This window comes from Hipposideros armiger, unplaced genomic scaffold (assembly GCF_001890085.2).
Source record: "Hipposideros armiger isolate ML-2016 unplaced genomic scaffold, ASM189008v1 scaffold_100, whole genome shotgun sequence".
Classification (NCBI taxonomy): Eukaryota; Metazoa; Chordata; class Mammalia; order Chiroptera; family Hipposideridae; genus Hipposideros; species Hipposideros armiger.
The window spans coordinates 3,334,958-3,355,600 of record NW_017731450.1 but is presented as its reverse complement, the minus strand read 5'-3'; the positions used below and the strand labels follow the sequence as shown (position 1 = coordinate 3,355,600).

Below are 20,643 nucleotides of genomic sequence, written 5' to 3'. Positions count from 1 at the left end.
GGACGCTCCGGTGGGGGGGCCGTGAGCCTTCCGCACGCTTTGCTGTCACCCGAGCCTCCGGTGTCGAGCACAGACTCGTGCAAACCCTCTCCAGAAAGGAGCTCGGTGCTGCAGACACCTGGAGAAAACAGTTATCTAAGCCTGTGGGAAATGTCCTTGGCAGCGTTTAATCCACTTTCCCGAACCTCCGGGGCTGGAAAGACGGTTTTCACTTGAAAATGCTGTGGACGCACGGCCAGGGCACGTGAACCTTCCCCCGGTGTGTGGCCTTGGCGAGGGCAGTGCTTCCACGTGTCGTGAGCGTCGACTGGTGTCCACTCCGACTGCCTGAGTGTGGCTCTAGGGGACAGGTTTGGGGGGGGGGCTGGCTAAGTGGCACATCTGGAGGAAGCAAAGCAGCGCTTGGTGGCATATTAAACGGCTGGGCGCCCGCTGGCACAAGAGGAACTGTCCTGGCCTGTCTGGCAAGTGCGCCGGGGCCATGTGAGTGGGTCTGGCCGGTCGGATCTGGGCCAGGACAGCGCCTGCTGTTCAAGGCAGGATGCCCCTCTGAGCACTGTCCCTGCCTTTGCTCCGGGGCGCCAGGCCCCAGACCACACGGGCGGGGGGGCAGTTTTCTGAGAGCTGCCACATGAGTCAGACGATGGCATGACTGGGACGTGACGGGTCGGAGATACAGTCACTTACTTGCCGCTAGGACGAGGACAGACTTCCTCTCCAACTCCCTTCCCCTTCGGCCAGCACCACCGCACGGAGCCCAGACCTCGCCTGGCTTGACGCTTCTGCCACTCAGGGCGCGTGGGTACTTACTGTCTGTGGGGGATGAAACCAGGCTGACGGCAAGCGCGGCCTCTGGGGTACCAGCCGCTTGGCCGAGGCTGACGAGTGGCCTTTTGCTTGGTTCCCGGGGCTTCGGGGGCAGCAGCTCCTGCTGTATCCCAAGGATGAGGCCTCGGGCCAGAAGCGGCGTGTGGGCCGGACCCCGGGGAGGGAGGTCCTGCTGAGATGAGGGATACACAGGCCCAGGAAGAAATGGGCCCAAACTGCACCCGTGGTCCCAGGACTGATTTTAAGCCCAAACTGCTTCCACTGGCGCCAAACACAAGCCCCTAGGAGCCCTGGTGAAGGGCCTCCTAACAGACAGCGCCCGCAGGCCAAGCTGCCTCAGATGGAAGATTCCAGAAGAACTCAACGGGGCCAAAGACATCTGCCCCTGCTTGACGGACAATTCAGCTCAGTACTGCTTGGCTGAGCACAGGTGACATTTGGTAATAATTCCAGGAAGTCAGATTTCCTTGGGACACACTTGGGACAGGTCAGGAGGAAGCACCTTTGTTTCGTGAGGCACTGACTGCTGCCCACAAAGCAGATGTCACGTCAAAGGCGGTGGGAGGTCAGAGAGAAAAGGGTGGAGGGTAAAAACCTTAATACATGACCAGGCTAAGTGGCTGTTACGCTAACAACAGACACATGTGCATGTGGTTACCACTGAGTCACGGAGCAGACTCACCCGCAGACCGCAGGCGAGCTGACCACTGGACCCACAGCTGTGGGTGACGTCGCCGTGCTTGTTTTCCAGAACCGGGGCGCGAGGATGTGGGGTGAGCCCAGAGCTACCCGCCCTGACCCTCCTCGCCGTCCTCAGGAGGAAACTGGCGGCAGCGCCTCCACGTGGACGGGGGAGGGGGCATTTACCCCCAGGGTCCACTGAACAGAACACTTTTGGGGCGTCCCCGCTGACTCAGAGGTCAGAGCTGCATGGCCTCGGACCCTGAGGGCTTGCAGGGACTTGGGGGCTCGGACCTGTTCTTTCTTTGCAGGAGGGGCATCCAGGGCACCGGGCTGGACGGGGTGCCAGCCTGCAGCTCGGACATTCATCTTTTTCCCACTGACACTCCCGTGTTTATGTCAAAAAAATTCCCACCTGGCCAGTCATTTTAGAGGCTCAGAGGAGCTGTGTGGTCTGAGAGCAGATGGCCAGGAATCAGGTCACCTCAGGTGTGTGACTTACAGACGTCAAGGTTCTGTTGTGATCACCCTGCACCATCGGCACCAGTGAACGTGGGGGCAGGGCCAGGCTGGTTTGCAAACACCTAGGAATTCACGGTCACCAATGACACGTGGCCGTGAAGACGTCACCGTCTAGCTGGGACGTGGGGCTACACTCGGGAGGGGAGACACGGTCACCGGCGAGCAGCAGAGCACCACAGATGGGGGCCCTGCCCTCTGCACAGCTGTGGGCTGATCGCCACGGACAGAGGTGGAGACAGAGGTGGAGAGCGAGAGGCACAGGAATTGTTCAAGGACCAAGGATGAGGCGACGCGCGGACACGGGGGCAGGGAGGCGCCTGGGAGGCCACGGGAGTTCAGCTGCGCACAAGGGGGCCGGGGGCACAGCTGGGGGGCCCGGAGGGTCCAGCTGGCCCAGGTGCTCTGCCCCTTAGAATCGCCTTGCTGGCCTCAGCCACGTGCCTCTAATTTCAAGACGTGGGTAAAACAAAGGTGTTTCTCATAGAAACATGATGCCTACGTTCAGGCCGCACAGGGAAGTCAGGGCTTCCCTTTCTTGTTTGTATGAAACATGCGCCACCATGTCATCCTTTTAAGAACCAATCAAGGCCACGCAGAGGTGGCTGCAAAGAGAGAAGTCCTGTGACATCGTTTGAGCCTCGGCCCGGGCAGGCGCTGCGTGTGAGCGGCACCCACGGGGCAGGGGTGCAAGCATCTGCTACAAGTGAAAACAGCAACAGCAGATGGAGGGTGAGTGGCTGGCGAAGGTCACACAGCCGGGACAGGTTCCCGAAGGTACAGGGCTGGCCTTCCCGGGAGGGACGTTCAGCGAGCCGAGGAACGGCCCCTAAAGTGGGTGCAGGTGGAAGGAACACTGGAATCCACGCAGGTGTTTCATCTCTCTAAGTTTGGTGAAATGAAAGAGTTCTGACCTCAGTGTCAGGAGTGGGTTTGAGCCTTGGGTCCCGCAGCTCTTGACTTTGGGGGTGAGGGGTTACGAAGTCGGGGGCCGAGACCCACAGCCCCCTCAGGCGTCCCAGGGACACAGCGAGCGTAGCGTCCCACTCCCTTCTTGTGGCTCTCTGGATGAGCACTGTAAGTGACAGCAGCAGCCCCGTCTGAGTTGGTCTGAGGACCATAAACACGGGTCCCCAGCAGCGCCCTTGGAGGACCGTGACTGTCCCTCAGCAGTGGCTCTGTCTATGTCCGGTCGTCGTTTGCTCACTGAGGACAAAGTAACCAGAACAGCTGTCTGCACGCGGGAAGGATACGGAAAACTGGAAACGTGTGTGGCAAGGAAGTCAAGCGGCTGCAAAGTTCAGGGCTTCTAACTGAGGGTTACTGACCATTAGAGAGAGACTTGGTTTTGGTAAAACACTGGGAATGACATTTTCCATGATACTTATTTTTATGCTCCATGTCGGAAGAGGAAAGGTATAATGGAAATCCTCCCCATCCCCAAATCTCTGTAAAAGAAAAGCCACACCAATTTCGATACGTGAAGAGTTACTGCACGTGACAAAGGGACACACAACACCCCTGCCCTCCTAAAACCAACCCAGCAATAACGACGCTATTTGTGAAAAGCGCAGCTTCCTGGCAGAGCCGCGGGAGACGAGCCGTCAGGCTGACGTTCAGGGTCGTGATGGAAAAGCCGTTCCTTTAAGATCACTGTTAAGTCAGGGACATGAGGTAGGGCTGCCAGAGGCAGGACGACGGGGACGGGGTGATCTCTGGGCTGCGATTCCTTCCTCGGAGACACGGCCTCTGAACAAAGCAGCCCCGACACAGGAACAGCAGATAAGACCGAGCTCTTCTCAACAAACACAGAAACAGGCACGACTGGAGCTTCTAGAATCCTCCAAGCTCGAGCATGCCACCCTCCTGTCAATGCCCCAGGGTTTTGAGTTTGAGACAATGTGTCACCATAAATGTAAAAGAAAGCAAGTCCGCAATCTGAAGGCGTCACACACAGAGGCTTAACGCTCAACGCCTGAAGACGTGAGAATGGAGCCTGTTCCGAGCTGTCAGTCACTATGACGCTGAGCGCCTCAGGACGGCGACCCACAGGACACACGGGCAGGGAGGCGCCTCTGCAGAGACAGGACGAGTGGGGACACACTTGGGTCCACGGGGCAGGCTGGCTGCCCAACAGCCGGGCTGAGTGTCAGCCGGACGCCCCCAGACCTGCCGTTCACCCAGACCTGCGGGTGGCCTAGTGTTTGGGGGGCCACTTGTCCTCACCTGCAATTACAGGCTGAACCTTAAACCTACTGGAGCCTCTGACGGCTTAGGGGCCAGGCGACCCCTGTCACTACCGAGGTCGGTCCTGCTCCCCCACCTCCAAGACCCCAGGGTGTCGTGGCTACAGCTGTGGGTGGTGATGTGACGTGGCAAAACCAGGAAGCAACGTTACAGAAAACTCAGCTTGTGCAAATCAGGTGACTCCCTGAAACTCTGTCAGAAAACATTGTTTCTACATAGCAAATAGGTTCAAAATGCATTTAGGATCTTTCTAGGAAGTGTCTACTTTCCTATCGCGTTTTGATCTCACTGGACAAAGAAGGCGCTCCCCTGAGGATGGGTTTCGGGGCAAAGAAGACACCATTCTCCACTGGAAAACATGGCCCCTTTATTGGAACGGAAAGGCATCGTTACACAGTGCAAACATTTCTTTGGCAAGATACTGATTACAGTGACTGTAAGGCTCTGGGCTGTCGGCAACAGCTGGGGAAGGAGAGAAACATGCACACGGCTCCTCGTCACGGCCCCGACAGGGCTGAGCGTGCCCACTGCGACGTGACTGCACGCCAGGCTCACGTGTTGGTTCCGCAGACACCCCGCTGCAGCTGCAGGACTCTCCTGTAGCGGACAGCAGACAGCGTGATCCTGGACCCCGGCCCAAGCCCCACGGCTGAGCCCGCACCTGCCATCTGCACCGAGACCTCAGGTAAACCTCCAAGGCGCCTGGATACTCGGGGGACCAGACCCCGTGCTGTTTGCAGCCGGCAGTTTACATGACCATAGAGCTTTTAGACAGAGTTTTCCATTTCCTATTTACAGAAATTGATTCCAAGATCTGATTACTGAACTTGGTATTTCAAAAGCACACGCCCCATGACACACGCCAGCTTTTGTCCATCATGCAGTGACGTGAGGGTAAGACATCAGCCGCCGGTGTATAAACCCATGGGCAGCGTTCTCCCAGCGGGGTGTTCACAGCCCCCGGACACAGGGCTGCCTGCCGCAGAGCACCGGAAGGGCGCCCACACTGGACTGAGGCCCAGCCGTGACACTGCCCGCTGCCCGCTGGGCACTGCTGGACATGTGCGTCCCACTTGCCCCGGTGACAGCTGGTGTGGACTTGCCCATGTGCCAGCACCGGCCACGTCTTCACGTGTCATTCTCACCAGCGTGGCTTCCCCTCACCTGTGCACAGCACAGCGCCCAGCACGCAGTAGGCCCTCAAGTAAACATCTGTGGGACTGAACACGTATGTTCAGGAACATGCTTCACAGAACACAAGACCACTGTGTGTTTAGAACAAATAGGCTTTTGGTCAGTTAGAGAGTGACCATGAGGTATGAAAGTTGCTTTCCTCTGGATTCTGAATGAACCTCTGCCGAATGGAAATGATTTTTCTGCCATACCTAACACCTAAAACATGGGCAAAATTTCACACAGCATCACGCAGTTAGAAAATACAAGTGAGGTATAGAGACTGATTTTTGTTTCTTTAACACACTCACAGCCTGAAGTCAGAAAGTTCCCAGCATGTGAATTCCTCCCGTTGGAGAATAATCCATAGTGTGTTGCTCACCGTGCAACCGGCCAGGAAGCCCTGTGGGTGCGAGCGGCCTAGAGTGGTCTGTGGGCTGGCGCGGCGAGGACAAGTGGGCAGCGGGCGTCGGCCACACGGCGGGGCTCCCCCATCGGGGCCACACAGCGGGTGGGCGCACGCAGGCAGGACGAAACCAAGCCTGCTCCTAAACGTGGCTCGATGCTCGTGCGGCCACGTGTGGACAGGTCGCAGACGTCGTGGGTGAGCACGCTCGAGCAGCAGGAACGTCTGCTGTGTGTGGGGCGTGGGGACGGTGGCAGAGCATCGGGGTGATGCCATCAGGCGCTATGCCGGGCACTCTCCTAAGAGACGCTGCGTTTGCTGAGCTCTGGTTTTCTCTGTGCCTCCTGGTGGTTCGGGCATGGACCCACCTGCAGGTAACACGTCTGCAAGCTCCTGGTCTCAGTCCCGAGCGGGGCAAATTCTCAGTTGCGAAGAAAGCGTGGTTTCAGGGGAAATGACGTGAGGAGCCTAAATGATTTGACTGTGCAATTTAATAGTAGCACCGACTTTTCATTAAAAAAATTAAATAAAAACCTGAGGATCTAACATGAAGTTAGGACTCGTGTCTGCTCCCACGGCGTGTCTGCGTGTGTCCCTGGCGCTGCTTCTGAGGCAGCCCCGGCGACGTGGCCGGGACGCCCGAGTCCTTCATGTCCTGCAGCGGCCAGCGACCTCAGAGGACACTCCGAGGGGCTTTAAGGCTTCTTTCCCGGGGCGTCTTGTGGGCAAACCGGGCAGCAGGCTCCGCTGATTGTCACAGGCGCTGGGCAGTCGGCAGGCTGGCAAGCTTCCACGAAGCAGGTGACCTGCCCGTCCTGGACAGACATGGCGCCACACCGGTCAGTTCCGGGCCGGCCGGCCGTTCACCCTCCCACCGCCCGCTCGTCCCCACTGTGCTGGGGTCTGATGGCTTTAGTGAGCTTTTCCACAGCGTTGTGGGTCTCTGGGCTAAGTGACAGCTGCAGACCCCGCCCTTCTGCCAGAGGCCCCGCCCCCTGCTGCCCGGCAGGTGCCCAGACCAGCCCTCCGTTCCCTGCCATGCGTGGCCCCAGCCAGGCTGCACCAGACCCCATCCACCGTCCACCCACTTTCTCTGGAGGCCAGAGCTGCCTGGCAGGACCAGCCCTCCTTGCCGGTGTGAACCCCGTGGCCGGCCAGGGGCAGGTCACCCCGGGGTCCCTGACCGCCCTTACTCACGTGGCATTCACAGAGGGTGCACGCGTCCCGCCTCCACCTGGCCCCATCGGCGTGAGGGTCGCCGTCCGAGCCCGTGCACTCCCCCGGGCTGAGCCGGGCCTCCAGTTTCTTGATCTGCGAAGCCAAAACGTGCTCGGTCACCCCAGGTCACGCCCGCGTCACACCTGTCCTCCCTCAGGATGACGCCTGACATGAGCACAGTGGAGACGGCCATCTGTAAAGGACCTGATGGCGTCGCTGGCGCACTCACTGGACAGCTGAAGGCTGGCTGTCCCGAAGCCTCACCCGAAAGCTACCTCAGCTGACGTCAGAGGTGCCTACTGTAAAGTAAGGTCAACGGTTACTAAAAATGGGAGAAAACCATGGACACGAATGAAGATGTGCCCATAGGACTGTGAGCAAGAGCCACTCGGGTGACAGCAGCGTCTGCCCTGAGATATTGAAAGGAACGAGGGGCTGTGACCAGCTGCCAGTCCCCAGCAGCGGGTGTTCCCCTGCTTGTGGACAGCCCGTTCCTCGTCCCCCTCGCCGGGGGTACCGACTGGCTGACGGAGGTCCTGGTCCCTGCACGTAGGGCGTCCGACAGCCCCAGCCTGTCTCTCTCTGGCCTCCGTGAAAGGAATGCAAACTTCCCCTCAAAACCACTGTCACCTGGGTTTGTCACAGGCAACCGAACCCCAAGGAATGACAGGAGGTCTAGAGAGGACGCATTGCATGGCCGTCCTTCTAACGTGCCCTAAGCAAGCACGTGTGGCTGAAGGTGACGTGCCTCGCTGATCAAGGACGAGGGTGGCCACGAACACACCCTGCACGCCCATTTCAGTTAAAGCGGCTTCCATTTGTCCCGTGTCACAGCCTGCCACAAACAGCAAGGTCTCAAGCCTCCCAGGACCACACATCACACTGGCCAGGGCTCAAAACCACCTCGCCCTGCGCGCCTGCAATGACCACTGCGCAGCCGTCGGTCCCCTGAGACTCAGCATTCGGACAGTCTCCGATGCGGCTGAAAGTGAGAGTCACCTTTGTGTGTGAGTCACCGACACTGTGGCCGCCAGAGTCACACTGATCAAACACGGGAAGCAGGGAGCAGCAGCGATGCTGCCATGGGGCCCTGGGGGCGGGAAGCTCCCCTCGGAGCCTGCTGGCGGGCCCAGCCCCAGTGGAAAGCCCGAAGCAGCAGCAACGCTCGGCCCCACGGGCCTCGGCGACGGTCAGGATGAGCTGAGCCTGCCCATGGGGGCCCAGAGGTGAGCGAGAGGCCAAGGGTCACCCCACAACTGTCCTGAGCAGCAGAACTGCGCAAGTAACAGCGGACATGCCACCCGCCCTTCTGGGGACTTGGCAAGGGGACGCTGGCCCAGGCCCTGGGGGGCTATGAATGAAGAACGTAGAATACCTCCCACAAAAGATACGTCACGGCCCCAGGGGCCTGGGGTGGGCGTCACAGACCCACTCGGGACATAGTGCCGCCTCCCGGGTCGGGGCCACCAGGACACCCTGTGTGTGCCTTAGCCTGGGTGTGTGTGGCTCCTGGCAGCAGGGTCTCCTTCCTGGGACCCTTGTGCCAACCGGGAAAGGAAGAACCTACTTCACTGGGCGGGGCGTGAGAACGCTCATTTTCCCCAAACCCACAGCCCTCAGAGAAGAGCCGGGAGCCCGTGGTCCTGCAGCTGCCCTTCCCCACGTCCAGACGGCCTGACCGCACAGCCCCTCGGACCCCGCTTTGGATCAGCACTCAGCAGTCACCCTTGAGGAAGTGGCCTCAGGAGGACCCGAGCTCCTAATCCCCTTCAGGGCCCTCGTCCTCAGCCCCTCACGGCCAGCGTCCCGGGCCCTATGCCCACCCACGCGGCAGCCACGGCCAAGGGTCCCGATCACCGGGAAACCAAGGGAGCTCCGTGTGTCCCGGACCAAGACAGCCATGGAGAAGAGCCGGCTCGCAGAGCGGCGTGTCCTGGCTCTGGGTCGGGGGTGGGAGGCGGGCCCACACCCTCAGGACAGACAATGAGTCTGTCTTTAGTCTGCAGGAAGGTGTGCTAAGGAAGCGACGGGGCCAGGTACCTGTTTCCTGAGGTCTGTGATGGTCTTCTGCATCTCCAGAACAAAGTCCCTGAAGTCACTGGCCCCCGGAACCTGTGGGTGCTCAGAAGAGGCAGACGTGGCGTTCCTGGGGTGCTCGCTCTGCTCCCCAACACTGTGCAGAGGGGATGGGGAGAGGCAAACGTGGCCCAGCGTGTCACAGCGAGTCATCACGCATGTTTACACCACGCCCAGTGCCTGTGCTTGTCCAGGGGCCGGGACCGTGTGGGTGGCCACACGGGACGTCCCCACCCGGGGCCCCACGGCCAGCACGGCGGTGCGGACAGTCTCACCCTCGGGAACAGCCATACCTCAGTGTCCTCCCAGGCTCTGCTTTCATGGCGGGCGCCTCGTCCCGGTAGCTGAAGTCGAGGGACCGCTTGCCTCGGAAATGATACGAGAAGGCGTTGAACTGTCCCCTAGTCCTGCAGTCTAAAGAGGAAGCGTAAAGGGGCACGTCAGCAGCCAAGGGCTAAGTTCATCGTGGGAAAAAGCAAGTCTTCCCACACACCTGAGACAAAAGGGGACGCTTCGTGGCCTGCGGGGGCCAGGCTGCACACACCTGGTCGCCCACATGCAAGCCGGCGCACGGACAGCGTCCTTCTGCCTCCTGACCTCGTCCGGCCTCTCTGGGTCCAGCCAGGCCCCCGGGACACCCTCCTCGGGTCACACAGCACACCCCGACCTCTCCCCCTGCCCTGGTCCCCACCACACATGGAGCGCCCCGCCCCACGGCCGATGCTCTGCGCTGGGCACCCCACGAGCAATCAATCCCATTTCACACTGTGCCATCGCATGCACCCAGGACAGCCCAGGACGGGCCTGGCCGGGGACGGGGCCAAGGCCACATGGGGCCCTTTTCAAATGATGTCCCCTGTCCCCCCGAGCACGAGAAAGGCATGTGACACGTGAACTGAGGCCACTTTCTGTCCTGGCTTTCTCGTGACTGGCCAGCTCCACCGCCATGTCGGAAACCACAGGCAGTCCCTCTAAGTGCTCTGCGACTTGTGTCACCTTCCGACTCACCTGGGCCAAGCTCACATCCCACCACACACCTGTGTAAACGCAGCAGAGCCGCCACACCAGGACAGCTCTGTCCCCACAGAAAGCCTGTATCTGAGTCCCATCACCCGCTGAAACCTCCCCAGCGCCCTTCACACCCAGGGGACAGCGCCGGGCCCAGAGGGGTTAAGTCCCTGCAGTCCAGGTGCTTCCAGGGTCCAGGGCTGTCCCAGAACTTGTTTGAAAAGAGGAAACGTGTCCATCTTCCTAACCCGGACAATTGCATTTTCATCTTTTATCTGTGGGTACAGATATTCAGGCTACACACACGTGCATATATACGTGCTTATATTCAGATTTCAGTTAGTTTTTAAAGTTGGGAGAATAGCTATTAAGGTCTTGTTTTCTATTTCTTATACTTGGTATTTTAGCCTTCATACTAAATGCTACGCACGTCACTGCAAACTGTTCAAAATCGTGACTTCCTGCGAGGTCCCAGAGTACCTCAGTGTGGACACGCCACCATCGGACAAGCCGCAGAGCTGCCCACCTGGCTCCCGCTGTCCCCACTCTGGCAACAGCGTCCAGACTCGAGTGGAGACGCCCTGGCCCTGGCAGTGAACAAGGGCACACGCTACCAGGGGGCGGGGGTCTCGCGCCCACCTTCACAGCAGTCCTGCCACACGCGCAGGTCCACCCTGGGGATGTCGTCACAGCTGCCGTAGCCGTGGGGGAACTCCGCCACTCTGAACACATCCTTCTGCACACGCGTGATGTTGTCGGAATTGTCACACAGGATCCTGGCGAGGGACGTCTGCTTGATCTGCGTCAGCTGGGCCGGGGAGAACAGTCCCGGGTTCTCGTACCACAACCTACGTCCCCGGATGGCGCAGCGTCAGAGAGCTCGGAGCGCCAGCCCCCACGGGGCCAACTAAGCCATCCTCTATCACTCTGTCACCAATGTCACTCACATCTCCAACAACAATCGGACTAAGAACTCAGGGCAGTGCCTGATGGACAGGCCCCGCCGGCCCCTCCTGCAGGAGCCCCTGCTGAGCGCTTCCTAACAGGCAGGGCCACCTCCCCACGTGACACCGAACGGCAGCCCTGCACCAAGCCTGAGCACTCAGCCCTTGGAACTCCCACGGAGGTGACACCAGAGGGACTGTCCACTTCTAGGAACAGGAATGGTCTGAAAAACGGAAGCGACACGCGAGCACCTTCGAATCAGGCTCTGGTTCGTTCTGATGCTGCGGTGACAGGCAAGCCCCAGCACGTGGGGAATTGTCACCAACACTACAAGGGGCAAAGCCATGTCTGCACGCTTAGCACTTAGCATGGACACCGGGCCGCCACCAAAGGCCCCTCTCGTCCCTTGGTCCCCAAAAAGGTGTGTTCAGGACAGATCATCCTCTCCGGGCGCCCGCGGTTACCTGTCCCCATCTCGTAGGCGCTTGAACTGTGTGCTCAGCAGGCACATCAAGGTGGGGCCCAGGCGGCTGCCGGGAACCAGGTCTTCCACCATGAGGGCGGGGAACAGGTCGATGTTGAGCGGGGACCCGTACAACCTACAAGGAAAAGTGACACCTGAAGGTTATGAAGCAACGCTCTCTGGAGGAGCACACGGCAGATGCCGAGAAAGCCCTCCTTTCTTCCTATCATTATCTTACGTGATTCAGACCTTCACTTAACAAAGAAAATTCATCCTTGTTTTTTTTTTTAAGATTTTATCGGGGAATTGGGGAAGGGAACAGTGTTGGGGAATTGGGGAGGGGGAACATTGTGTTTTTCCAGGACCCATCGGCTCCAAGTCAAGTTGTTGTCCTTCCGTCTTAGTTGAGGAGGGCGCAGCTCAGCTCCACGTCCAGTCGCCGCTTTCAATCTAGCGTCACTGGCCCATGTGGGAATCGAACTGGCGGCCTGCTGCTCAGATCTCGTGCTCTAACCAGCGGAGCCACCAGGCCAGCCCTCTCCTTGTTTCTTTAAAGCGCCTATCCATTAAATTTTAAATAGTTTCTCCTACTTTCCATTTACATACACATGTATAAAACACATATGTGTATTTGTTATAAAGGCCAAGAAAATAGTGGGGAAGAAAACCAAAACCACGCCTCTTCTTCCTGTTCAGAGTCATCACACGTGTGAACGCTCCCCACCTTTTTTCATAATTATAGATGAACAATGAACTATATTTGGCTAAAGACACTTTTTTAAGCATAATACTGGGAATCTACTATGCATTGGAAACATATTTGCTACCAAGAAAATGGTTAGGAAGCAGGGATAGTGTAAAAAACTGAGGTAGCAGGGTTTAAACGCTCAAGAACAAGCATTTTCATTGATCTCTTCCCATTCCTTACAAACACTCACTTTCAAGGACAGAGCTGACAGTTTCGGGCCAGACTTCCCATGACTCCCAAAGAACGACCCAGCTGCCACGCCAAGACCTTTCAAATGCACCCTGTACTGAGACCGGCTCTGCCACTGCACCGAGTGACAAGGCCTGCGGGGCCTGACCTCGGGGCCGATCACCTGACAAGCGGCATGCGGGCAATGCCCTTCCACGGGTAAGCTGCGGCCATTTCCTTAGAGTTCAAAGACGTTCGCACTGAACTCCTAGCTCAGGTGCAGGGTCAGAAAGAGCCTTGCAAGCCTTCTGGCTCCCCGACAGAGCAGGCTCAGAGCGGGTCTACGGGACCGCGAGAGGGCTTTTCCCAAAGGAAACAGCATTCCGGGGTGGGGTCCTCCCCTCTGCTCCCCCCACCCGCCCCCCCAGGGATCCGCCGGCACAGGCTCACCAGACCTGACCAGGCATTGGAGACACACAAGCAAGGAGCTTTGTCCCGGAAGGGACAGGACACCTTCTCCCCACCCCTCCCCCGCCTGCTCAGGACACACGGGTCCCTCAAGCCGCCAGCAGCGCTAGGCCAGAGCGCCAGCTCGCCCGCCGCTTTGAAGTAAGTTTGTCAGATGAGATAAATGGCTGGGGACGCAATCCGCATCAGTCTGGACCAGAAAAGAGGGTGTTTAAGCACACGAAAAACAGGCGGTTCACGTAAACCCCGATGAAGCAAAACCGTGGCGGAGAGGCCGAGCACCACGGAGCACACACTGCGCCGTATGGCAGCCATCCAATCCCCGTGATTTAAAGGAACTTTGGGCGTGAGAAGCTTAGGAGGACATAACATTCATTGCTTCCTAACTTGCCATAAATCACAAGTAAAAACTCAGCTTTCTCTAGAACACACAGGCCAGGCACCAGCGGGAGCACGTCTTAACTTCGGCATTCAGTGCGAGGTGGGAGTAATTTACTCTTCAGTGAGCTGCAGAGTCCAGAAAATACGCTAAGTGGGTCCTTAGAAGAACATTTGCTTTCTTTTTAAAAAAGTTCCTTCAAACGTGAATGAACGTGTCTTAAACACACAGCGGCCTGCGTGTGGCCTCCATTCTTAAGCGCAGGGAGAGTGAGGGAAAGCTCCGGCCACGGTCATTCCACGAAAGCCCGTGTCGAAGCAAGTGGTGCCCACACCACGAAAAGTTAGTGAGCAGAGCGGAGGGCAGACGGGGCATCTGAGGGAAGGAGAGCTGTGGGGAGCTTCACAGCCAGCTAGTGGTGCGGCCACAGAGGGTCCACCCAGGGGAGCAGACGCGTGTCTGTGGGGAGCCCAACCCTGACCGGACCTCAGCCCGGGTCCACTGGGCAGGCAGTGCGATGTGTGTGTGAATGTGCACCCCGGGGCGGAGGGGCTGCCCCAGTGGTCCTCAGGCCTGATCCTCCCCCGCCGTGTCCTCGCACCTCCGGCACCACAGGCCTCGGAGATCTGCTCCCGGGAAAGACTGAAGCCGCCGCTGATGCCTGCAGAGTCCCTCAGGCCATCAGCAGTGGTCCTGGGGACGGGACACCAGCCTGGGCCTGAGCAACAGGATGGGTGAGTTTGGAGAGAGGCTGTGAGCCCGGCCTTAGGAGCTGGTGACTCAAGGTGGCACTGGGCCAGCTCTGGCGTGCCTGACGCCACAGCAGGGTCACGTCCGGAAGCCCCAGGCAGACACGGCCTGGGTTCTGGCATTTCCCCCTGCAAATCCTTCACCGTGCCCTCCTGCCAGGCCCCTGCCAGGCGAGCACACGCCTCTGTCAACTCAAAACACCGCACATGTGGCCGGAATCACCTGCTGGCTGCCTGCCCGAACAGCACAGCCCCCAAGGCGTCCCTGGTCCTGCTCAGTCCACAGGCCGCTGCTGTGTGAGCCCTGGCTGCACACACGCACTCAGACACACAGACACACAGACACGGAGCCCCCAGCGCGGCCCCGCCCGGCGTCCTTCTCCGCCCATCTGGCATTCACCAACAACACGCACCCGAAATGTCCTCCCACTCACCGTCTGAGCTTCTCCCGGATCTCGGGATCCTTGATTTCGTTTCTCAGGTCCTCGAAGGTGTGGGCGGCCGACAGGTTGCAGTAGACGCGGTACTCGTGGTAGGGCGGGATGCCGTGGTCGCGGCCCCGCTGGATGTTGATGGCGGCCAGGTCCAGCGCCACCGCGTGCGCCATGGAGAACAGGCGCTCGGTGAGCTCGGAGTTCAGCAGCTGGGAGGGGACGCGCATCTTCCCGGCCACGCCGAACAGGCCGCGCAGCAGCGGGTCGATGCCGCCCTCGTTCACGATGCGATAGGGCGAGAAGAAGGCCTTGTGCAGCGGCACGTGGCCCTGCGCGATGGGCTGGAAGTTCTCGTCCAGCCGGTAGAGCACGGGGTTGACCAGCGTGTGGCCGAAGCGGAAGGCGGCCGTGGCGAAGGCGTTGAAGATGCCGGCGTTGACGCCGGGCTCGTAGCCGCGGTGCTCGCCCAGCATCTTCATGCCCGCCTCGCCCAGCACCTTGGGCAGCCAGTGCCGGTAGGTGATGTGCTGCATCTGCGCGCCCACGATCTTCCTGGCCTCGTGGTAGATGGTGTCGCCGTCCCAGTGCGGGTTCAGCGCCAGCAGCTCGGCGGCCACGCGGTTGTGCTCGCGGAACCACAGCGTGTGCATGCTGGTCAGGCCCAGCTGCTCGTTGGCGCGGTGGTCGCCGGCCAGGAAGCAGGGGATGGGGCTCTCGTTCTCGTCGCGCATGCACTCGGTGGGCGGCCCGGCGGCGAAGGGCAGCAGCGGCTTCCCCGAGCGCTGCACGATGCCCTGGCGCAGCAGCCCGCGCTGGCCGGCCAGGTCGCGCACGGCGCGCGCCTCGTGCTCCGAGCTGCCGTACACGTTGGACGCGTCGATGTAGGAGGTGAGCTGGTTGATCTGCTCGCGCGGGTACACGGAGTTCATGAGCAGCGAGGTCATGCCGCTGCCGCACACGGGGCTGGAGCGCACGAAGAACATGCAGCGCGCGCCGTTGCGGACGCGCGGGTCGTTGGGCGGCACGGCCAGCGAGAAGCACGGGGGGTCGTTGCTGCACGCGGCGCTGCAGTGCTGCCCGTCCGAGAAGCGGGCCTGGCTCAGCGCCACCACCGTGGAGTCCAGGTCGTGGTCCAGGAACTGGCCCCACTGCATGAGCATGTGGGTGAAGCGCTCGTCCGGCGTCACGGTCTCCGTGCCGATCAGCGTGGTGGACACCAGGCGGGGCATCGGCAGCGCGTGGCCGTGGTACAGCCGCCCAGGGGTGACGCCGCGCGGGGTGTTGAAGCCGTTCTCGTACACGGACTTCAGCAGGCGCTCGAAGGCGGTCAGCGAGGCGCCCCACATGGGGTGCTGCAGGTTGTTGCAGGTGCCGTCGTGGGTGCGGTACTTCTGGTGGAAGCACATGTCGGAGCAGTTGTTGACGCGCCGGTGCGCGGTGCAGCCCGACAGGTTGGCGATGAGGCTCAGGTACTGCGGGGACACGAGGTCATTGTAGTGGTAACCTGGAAGGGAGGGCAGGACGGCTTACTCCCCGCACGCACGCGGGCGGCGCCGCCCCTGAGCCTGAGAGCACCCGCCCCCCGAGCGCCCCGCCAAGGCCGCTCCTCGTCCTGCGCCGGACCCACCTCCGCACAGCTAACCCGCTCCGAGTCCACGGCGCCCTGACCACAGTCCCGCTTCTATTTAACGATCCCGTGCAGCTCGGCCTCACCACGCGGAGCTCCGTTCCTGGAATCCCGTCCAGTCCCCCACTCCCACCCCGCGTCCTGGGGGCTTCGTGCCACGTGGTCCCCACATCCAAGCCCTCCCGCCCTCCGTTTATCTTGCTTTTAAATTGTTCCTGAAGACCGTGCCCTCTCACATTGGAATTCCATAACCCTGGCCAGCTGTTCAAGTCGCCTTGCCTGGAATTCCAAAAGGCTCCGCCAGGGATGTGCTCTCCACGGTCCCCATGCGCCTCTGATGACCTCGGCTTCCTGCCCACGACCTCAGTCTGCCCACGAGCTACAGAAGCAGCTCCGAGCGGTCGGCCTGGCAGCCTGCTCCAAACGGACCTTCCTCACTCAAGACCTACTCAGCCTAGCCAGCGACTCCACCTCCCAGGACACGCGGTGCTCGGCCTGTGTTCTGGGGACATTTCTCAAACACGCTTGCACCGGGGCTGCTCCCTGCTCCACACTCGCAGAATAAACAGCTCCACACACGCCAGGGGCGCACGCTGACACAGGGTGTGCTGACGGGCGTGCGTGCTGATGGGCATGCTCACAGAGGGGCCAGCGCTGACCCTCACCCATTCCCTGCCCACACACTGGGTTCTCAGTCCTGACGCTGTGTTCTTTCTAAAGGAGAGCTCCTAGACCAATCTGCATGTGTTGGAAGGACACACGCTCTTCTTGTGGGGACGTGTGTGAAACCACATAGGATGAGGTACAGAACTGGACGTGAAGAAATTCCACAGGCTGGTGAGAAGCAATAAAACCAAGCACTTTGCCAGGAGTGTGGCACTGCGCCCCGGGCCACCTGGGCGTTCGTGCTCTCTTAGACCCGGGCTCTTCCGCAGCACACGAGCCACCAGAACTGCGCAACGGGGGTGTCTGGCTCTGTTCACGGTTACTCTTGAGAAGTCTCAGAAAAGTCTCAGTCTTGAACCTCACAGACTCAGGAAGAACAACACTGCCTCCCAAACGTCATCTGGCCCCAGGAGCCTTCTTCCCGCATCACCCCTTTTTCTGCAGCGTTTCCATGGGTTTAGCAGGGACTGGGGCCAGAGTGCAGCGGGCCAGTTCCTCCCACCACCTTCCCAGGTGGGGCCCCACTGGAGGGCAGAGGGCAGGCACCGGCCAGCAGAGGGTGGACACAGACACAACCGCCTGTACACACTGGACACATCTGCTCTGTTTTGAGGAACCAGAGCTTCCTACAGTTTCACTGATAACGTGCTGCAGATACAAACCCATCCACAAAAGCAGATGCAGAGGTGACATCTGGAAAATGGAACTTTGCAGGCTGCCCTGACCCATTCACTCTAGTTCGCGTTAGGAATTAAAACTGTCTCAGAAAACAGGCAACTATGGGTTAAAATACTGGAATGTGAGGAAACGCATGCCCCAAAGAACGCTTCGCAGCAGAAAGACGCCTGGGAAGCACTGTGAGCAGGAGTTTTGCCCCACGGCGAGTCATCACTCCCAGGTTTGTGGAATGAGGACTCAGGCAGGCCCACGGGACACATCTCAAGGGCACATCTGTGTGCGCGTCCAGAGCTAGGACAGTCCTTCCCCGGCCCCTAGCTGTCCTGGCCCAATCTGCTACCTTTTCACTAAGGGTCAGCCCCCTACCTTCTGGCCACTGGGGCAAAAGTCATGCTGAGTCCTCTCTCTGAGTCATGAGTGAATCTGTCACCTACACGTCCACACCTAGAGTCACTCCTCTCACCAGGACACCCTGGGCTCCCTGCAGTCACCTCCTTCCGAAATCACTCCAGACACCTGCCCAGTTTCCAGCATCTATCCCCACCCCTTCACGGTGACATCACCCAACAACTCTATCCATGTGAAATCACATCACTTCTCTGCAAGAACCGCGTAGCTCCAATGTCACCCAGAGCTGGGGACAAAATCCTCACCTTGCCTCCTGGACCCTCTGACAGAGGACCCCGAAAACGTCCCGTCTCATCTCCTGCTCCAGCCAAAGTAGGCTGCCTGCCCTTCTCAAATATCCCAGACGTGGCCTGGACCCTGCGTCCCCCCTGCCCAGAGCGCTACTCTGGTAGACGTGGCAGGGCTAGGCCTCTGCTCAAGTGCCACCCTGGTGACATTTGCTGAAAAACCTGTAGAAAATGGCACCCACAGGCACCCAGGACTCCCCAGGCCTCCTGCCTACCAGACTTGCCCCGCTCACCGCCTGGGGGCTGCATGCACCGTCCCCACCTTCTCAGCCCATCTGCACTGACACGTCAGACCTCTGAGGGCAGAGGTGTGTCTGTCTGTGGCTGCTGCATCTCCAGGTCTGGCAGAGACATGCGCCCACATGCGTGTGCAAGGAAGGAATGAATGCACGAACACATGAGTGGGTGCCTGTGCATTATTTAACTACTTTAAGTAGAAGCAAACAAAATTATCTCAGGTTGTGAGGGATTTGAGTGATTCTACTTGTCCTTTGTCTCTCCAAGTGTCCACATGTCTGTAAACAACATGGACACGGAGCCGGTGGGCGGTGCCTGGGGAGACGGCCTCTTCTCTGAGCAGCTGCAGTGGAAGGTAAGAGGCGCAATGTTTAAACCAAATGAAGGAGGGGAGGCAGCGTCGAGAACAAACACTGGGCCACCCCGGGGACCAGGGGCGGGAGTCGGGGGCTGGGAGGCACCACAGGGACAGCCAGCTCTCCCGACGCATCCCCAGCGCCAGCCCTGTGCCTGACGAGCAGGAAGTGCCCCACAGAGACTGGACAGAACGAACGCCTTCTGACTTCTCCCAGGGTGCCCCTGCGAGCTGAGGCGGGGGGTCCTCCGGAGACCGGCGGGGACGGCGATGCGTCTCCCCAACCCCCCAGCAGGCCAGCACCCTGCAGACGGGGAAACAGGAACCATCACACACAGCTCGCCGCCCGGGGAGCCAAGCACAGACGGGCCCCACACGTGGCAGGACTGGGGACCGGCCCGCACAGGGACCGAGCTCCCGAGACGGGAGAAGCGACCCCAGCTCTCTCCCCATCTCCCTCACCTGACGCGTCATATTCACGGATAATGGTCAGTTCCTGAGAATGTCCTTGTCCTGACGGGAAAAGACGTTCAGCAGAGACAAGAAAACACTGAACAAGCATTAAGCGGAGAATTTCACATCATGCCGTCGCCGCACTGCCCAGGGATGGCTTCTGCTCACGTCAACCCCAGTGATGTGGGCACAGCTACCGCCTGGCGCGGCAGAGGCTGCTCTCACTTGTGGCAACGCCACGCGCCGGGGCAGCGTGACAGGGCGGCAGTCACCCCATGCCACCCACACAGTCCCAGGTGCTGGGACATTACAGAGGCCGGAGCTCCATGAACATCACTTCTAACAGCTGCGTGGACACAGCGTCATCCTGCAAAGTCTTCCCTCGATCACCTTTCAACCCGGAGGACCCAACGGTCAAGGCGCTGGGCAAGGACAGCCCACCTCGTGTCCCCGTGGGTCCCCATTAGACCCGCTCTAGCTCAGAGCCCACATGTGCATCCTGTGTCCTACACAGACCCGTGGGACAGGAACGCTGGAACCTGTCCCTGGAAGGCCACCGCCCCGTGCTCAGGAGGGGCTGGGAGGGGCCTGGGTACTGACCGGTGCCGTTGAGGTCCACCGTGAGGCCGTGCTGCACGTGCTCCTGGATGAGCTGCAGCGTGCGCTCGAATATCTCGCCCGCGCGTGCCTGCTCCACGGTGTACGGGTCCCTCGGGTAGCGGAACAAGGCCAGCAGGTCGTTCGGGGTGCATGGCCGGCTGGCAGTTGAGGGTGAAAGAGACAAGGGACAGTCACTGGACAGAAGTCACTCGATCCCAAAACATAACTGCTGCTTAATGTTTCTGTAGCTTCTCTTCTATAGGGAGACATACCGTACCTTACTCATCCCAGCGGAAGGCAACAAAGCAAAAGCAAAAGACACTAAAAACAAATCGTTAATTAGGTCAACAGAGAAAGTAGACACTCTATTTCAGCACATGCAGAGAAAACACTCTGAGACTTGCTAACATGAACAAATGCACGAATGGCTTGTGAAATACTTTGTTTTTGCCAAACTGTTTAGTAACAAGCCAAAGGAACAAGTTGAAATTTTTAAGACATGTTTCATTTGTGAAGCATAGTTCAGCCTCTACTTGGAAAGGATGTGTTATCTTAACCCCCGGAAAGTGACGCCAACGTTGCTTATGATTGCTAAGTAACAGTTTTCTTCAGACGGAACGGCTCCCACTGTGTGCTAGAATCGCCTGTGTCCTTGAAAGAAGCCAGAGCTGAGTTCGGTGAGGGCCAGGCTCCGTGTCCTCCCCCCACGTACCTGTCGAACAGGTGTGTCCGCGTTGAGTTTATAGCTCTGTCAACAGTCGCAATGGCTTCCACAATCGATGTGGCTACAAACGGATCCCCGTTTCGGCTGACATCAGGAAC

At 59.4% G+C, this 20,643-nt stretch overlaps 1 protein-coding gene across 4 annotated transcripts in view; it reads right to left on the bottom strand.

Annotated features, from left to right (window-relative positions):
• Positions 1 to 4,620: 4,620 nt before the first annotated feature.
• PXDN (peroxidasin) overlaps positions 4,621 to 20,643 on the bottom strand; it is a 63,915-nt gene continuing 47,892 nt past the window's right edge. For all 4 annotated transcript variants that reach the window (XM_019646313.1, XM_019646311.1, XM_019646312.1 and 1 more), the window contains 9 exons: positions 20,534 to 20,642; positions 19,822 to 19,979; positions 14,511 to 16,014; positions 11,566 to 11,700; positions 10,796 to 11,004; positions 9,442 to 9,562; positions 9,113 to 9,245; positions 7,052 to 7,165; positions 4,621 to 6,669 (listed from right to left, as the gene is read on the bottom strand). In XM_019646313.1, coding sequence (XP_019501858.1) covers positions 6,550 to 6,669; positions 7,052 to 7,165; positions 9,113 to 9,245; positions 9,442 to 9,562; positions 10,796 to 11,004; positions 11,566 to 11,700; positions 14,511 to 16,014; positions 19,822 to 19,979; positions 20,534 to 20,642 — 2,603 coding nt within the window. In that variant the 3' untranslated portion in view covers positions 4,621 to 6,549. The remainder of the gene's footprint in view (positions 6,670 to 7,051; positions 7,166 to 9,112; positions 9,246 to 9,441; positions 9,563 to 10,795; positions 11,005 to 11,565; positions 11,701 to 14,510; positions 16,015 to 19,821; positions 19,980 to 20,533; position 20,643) is intronic.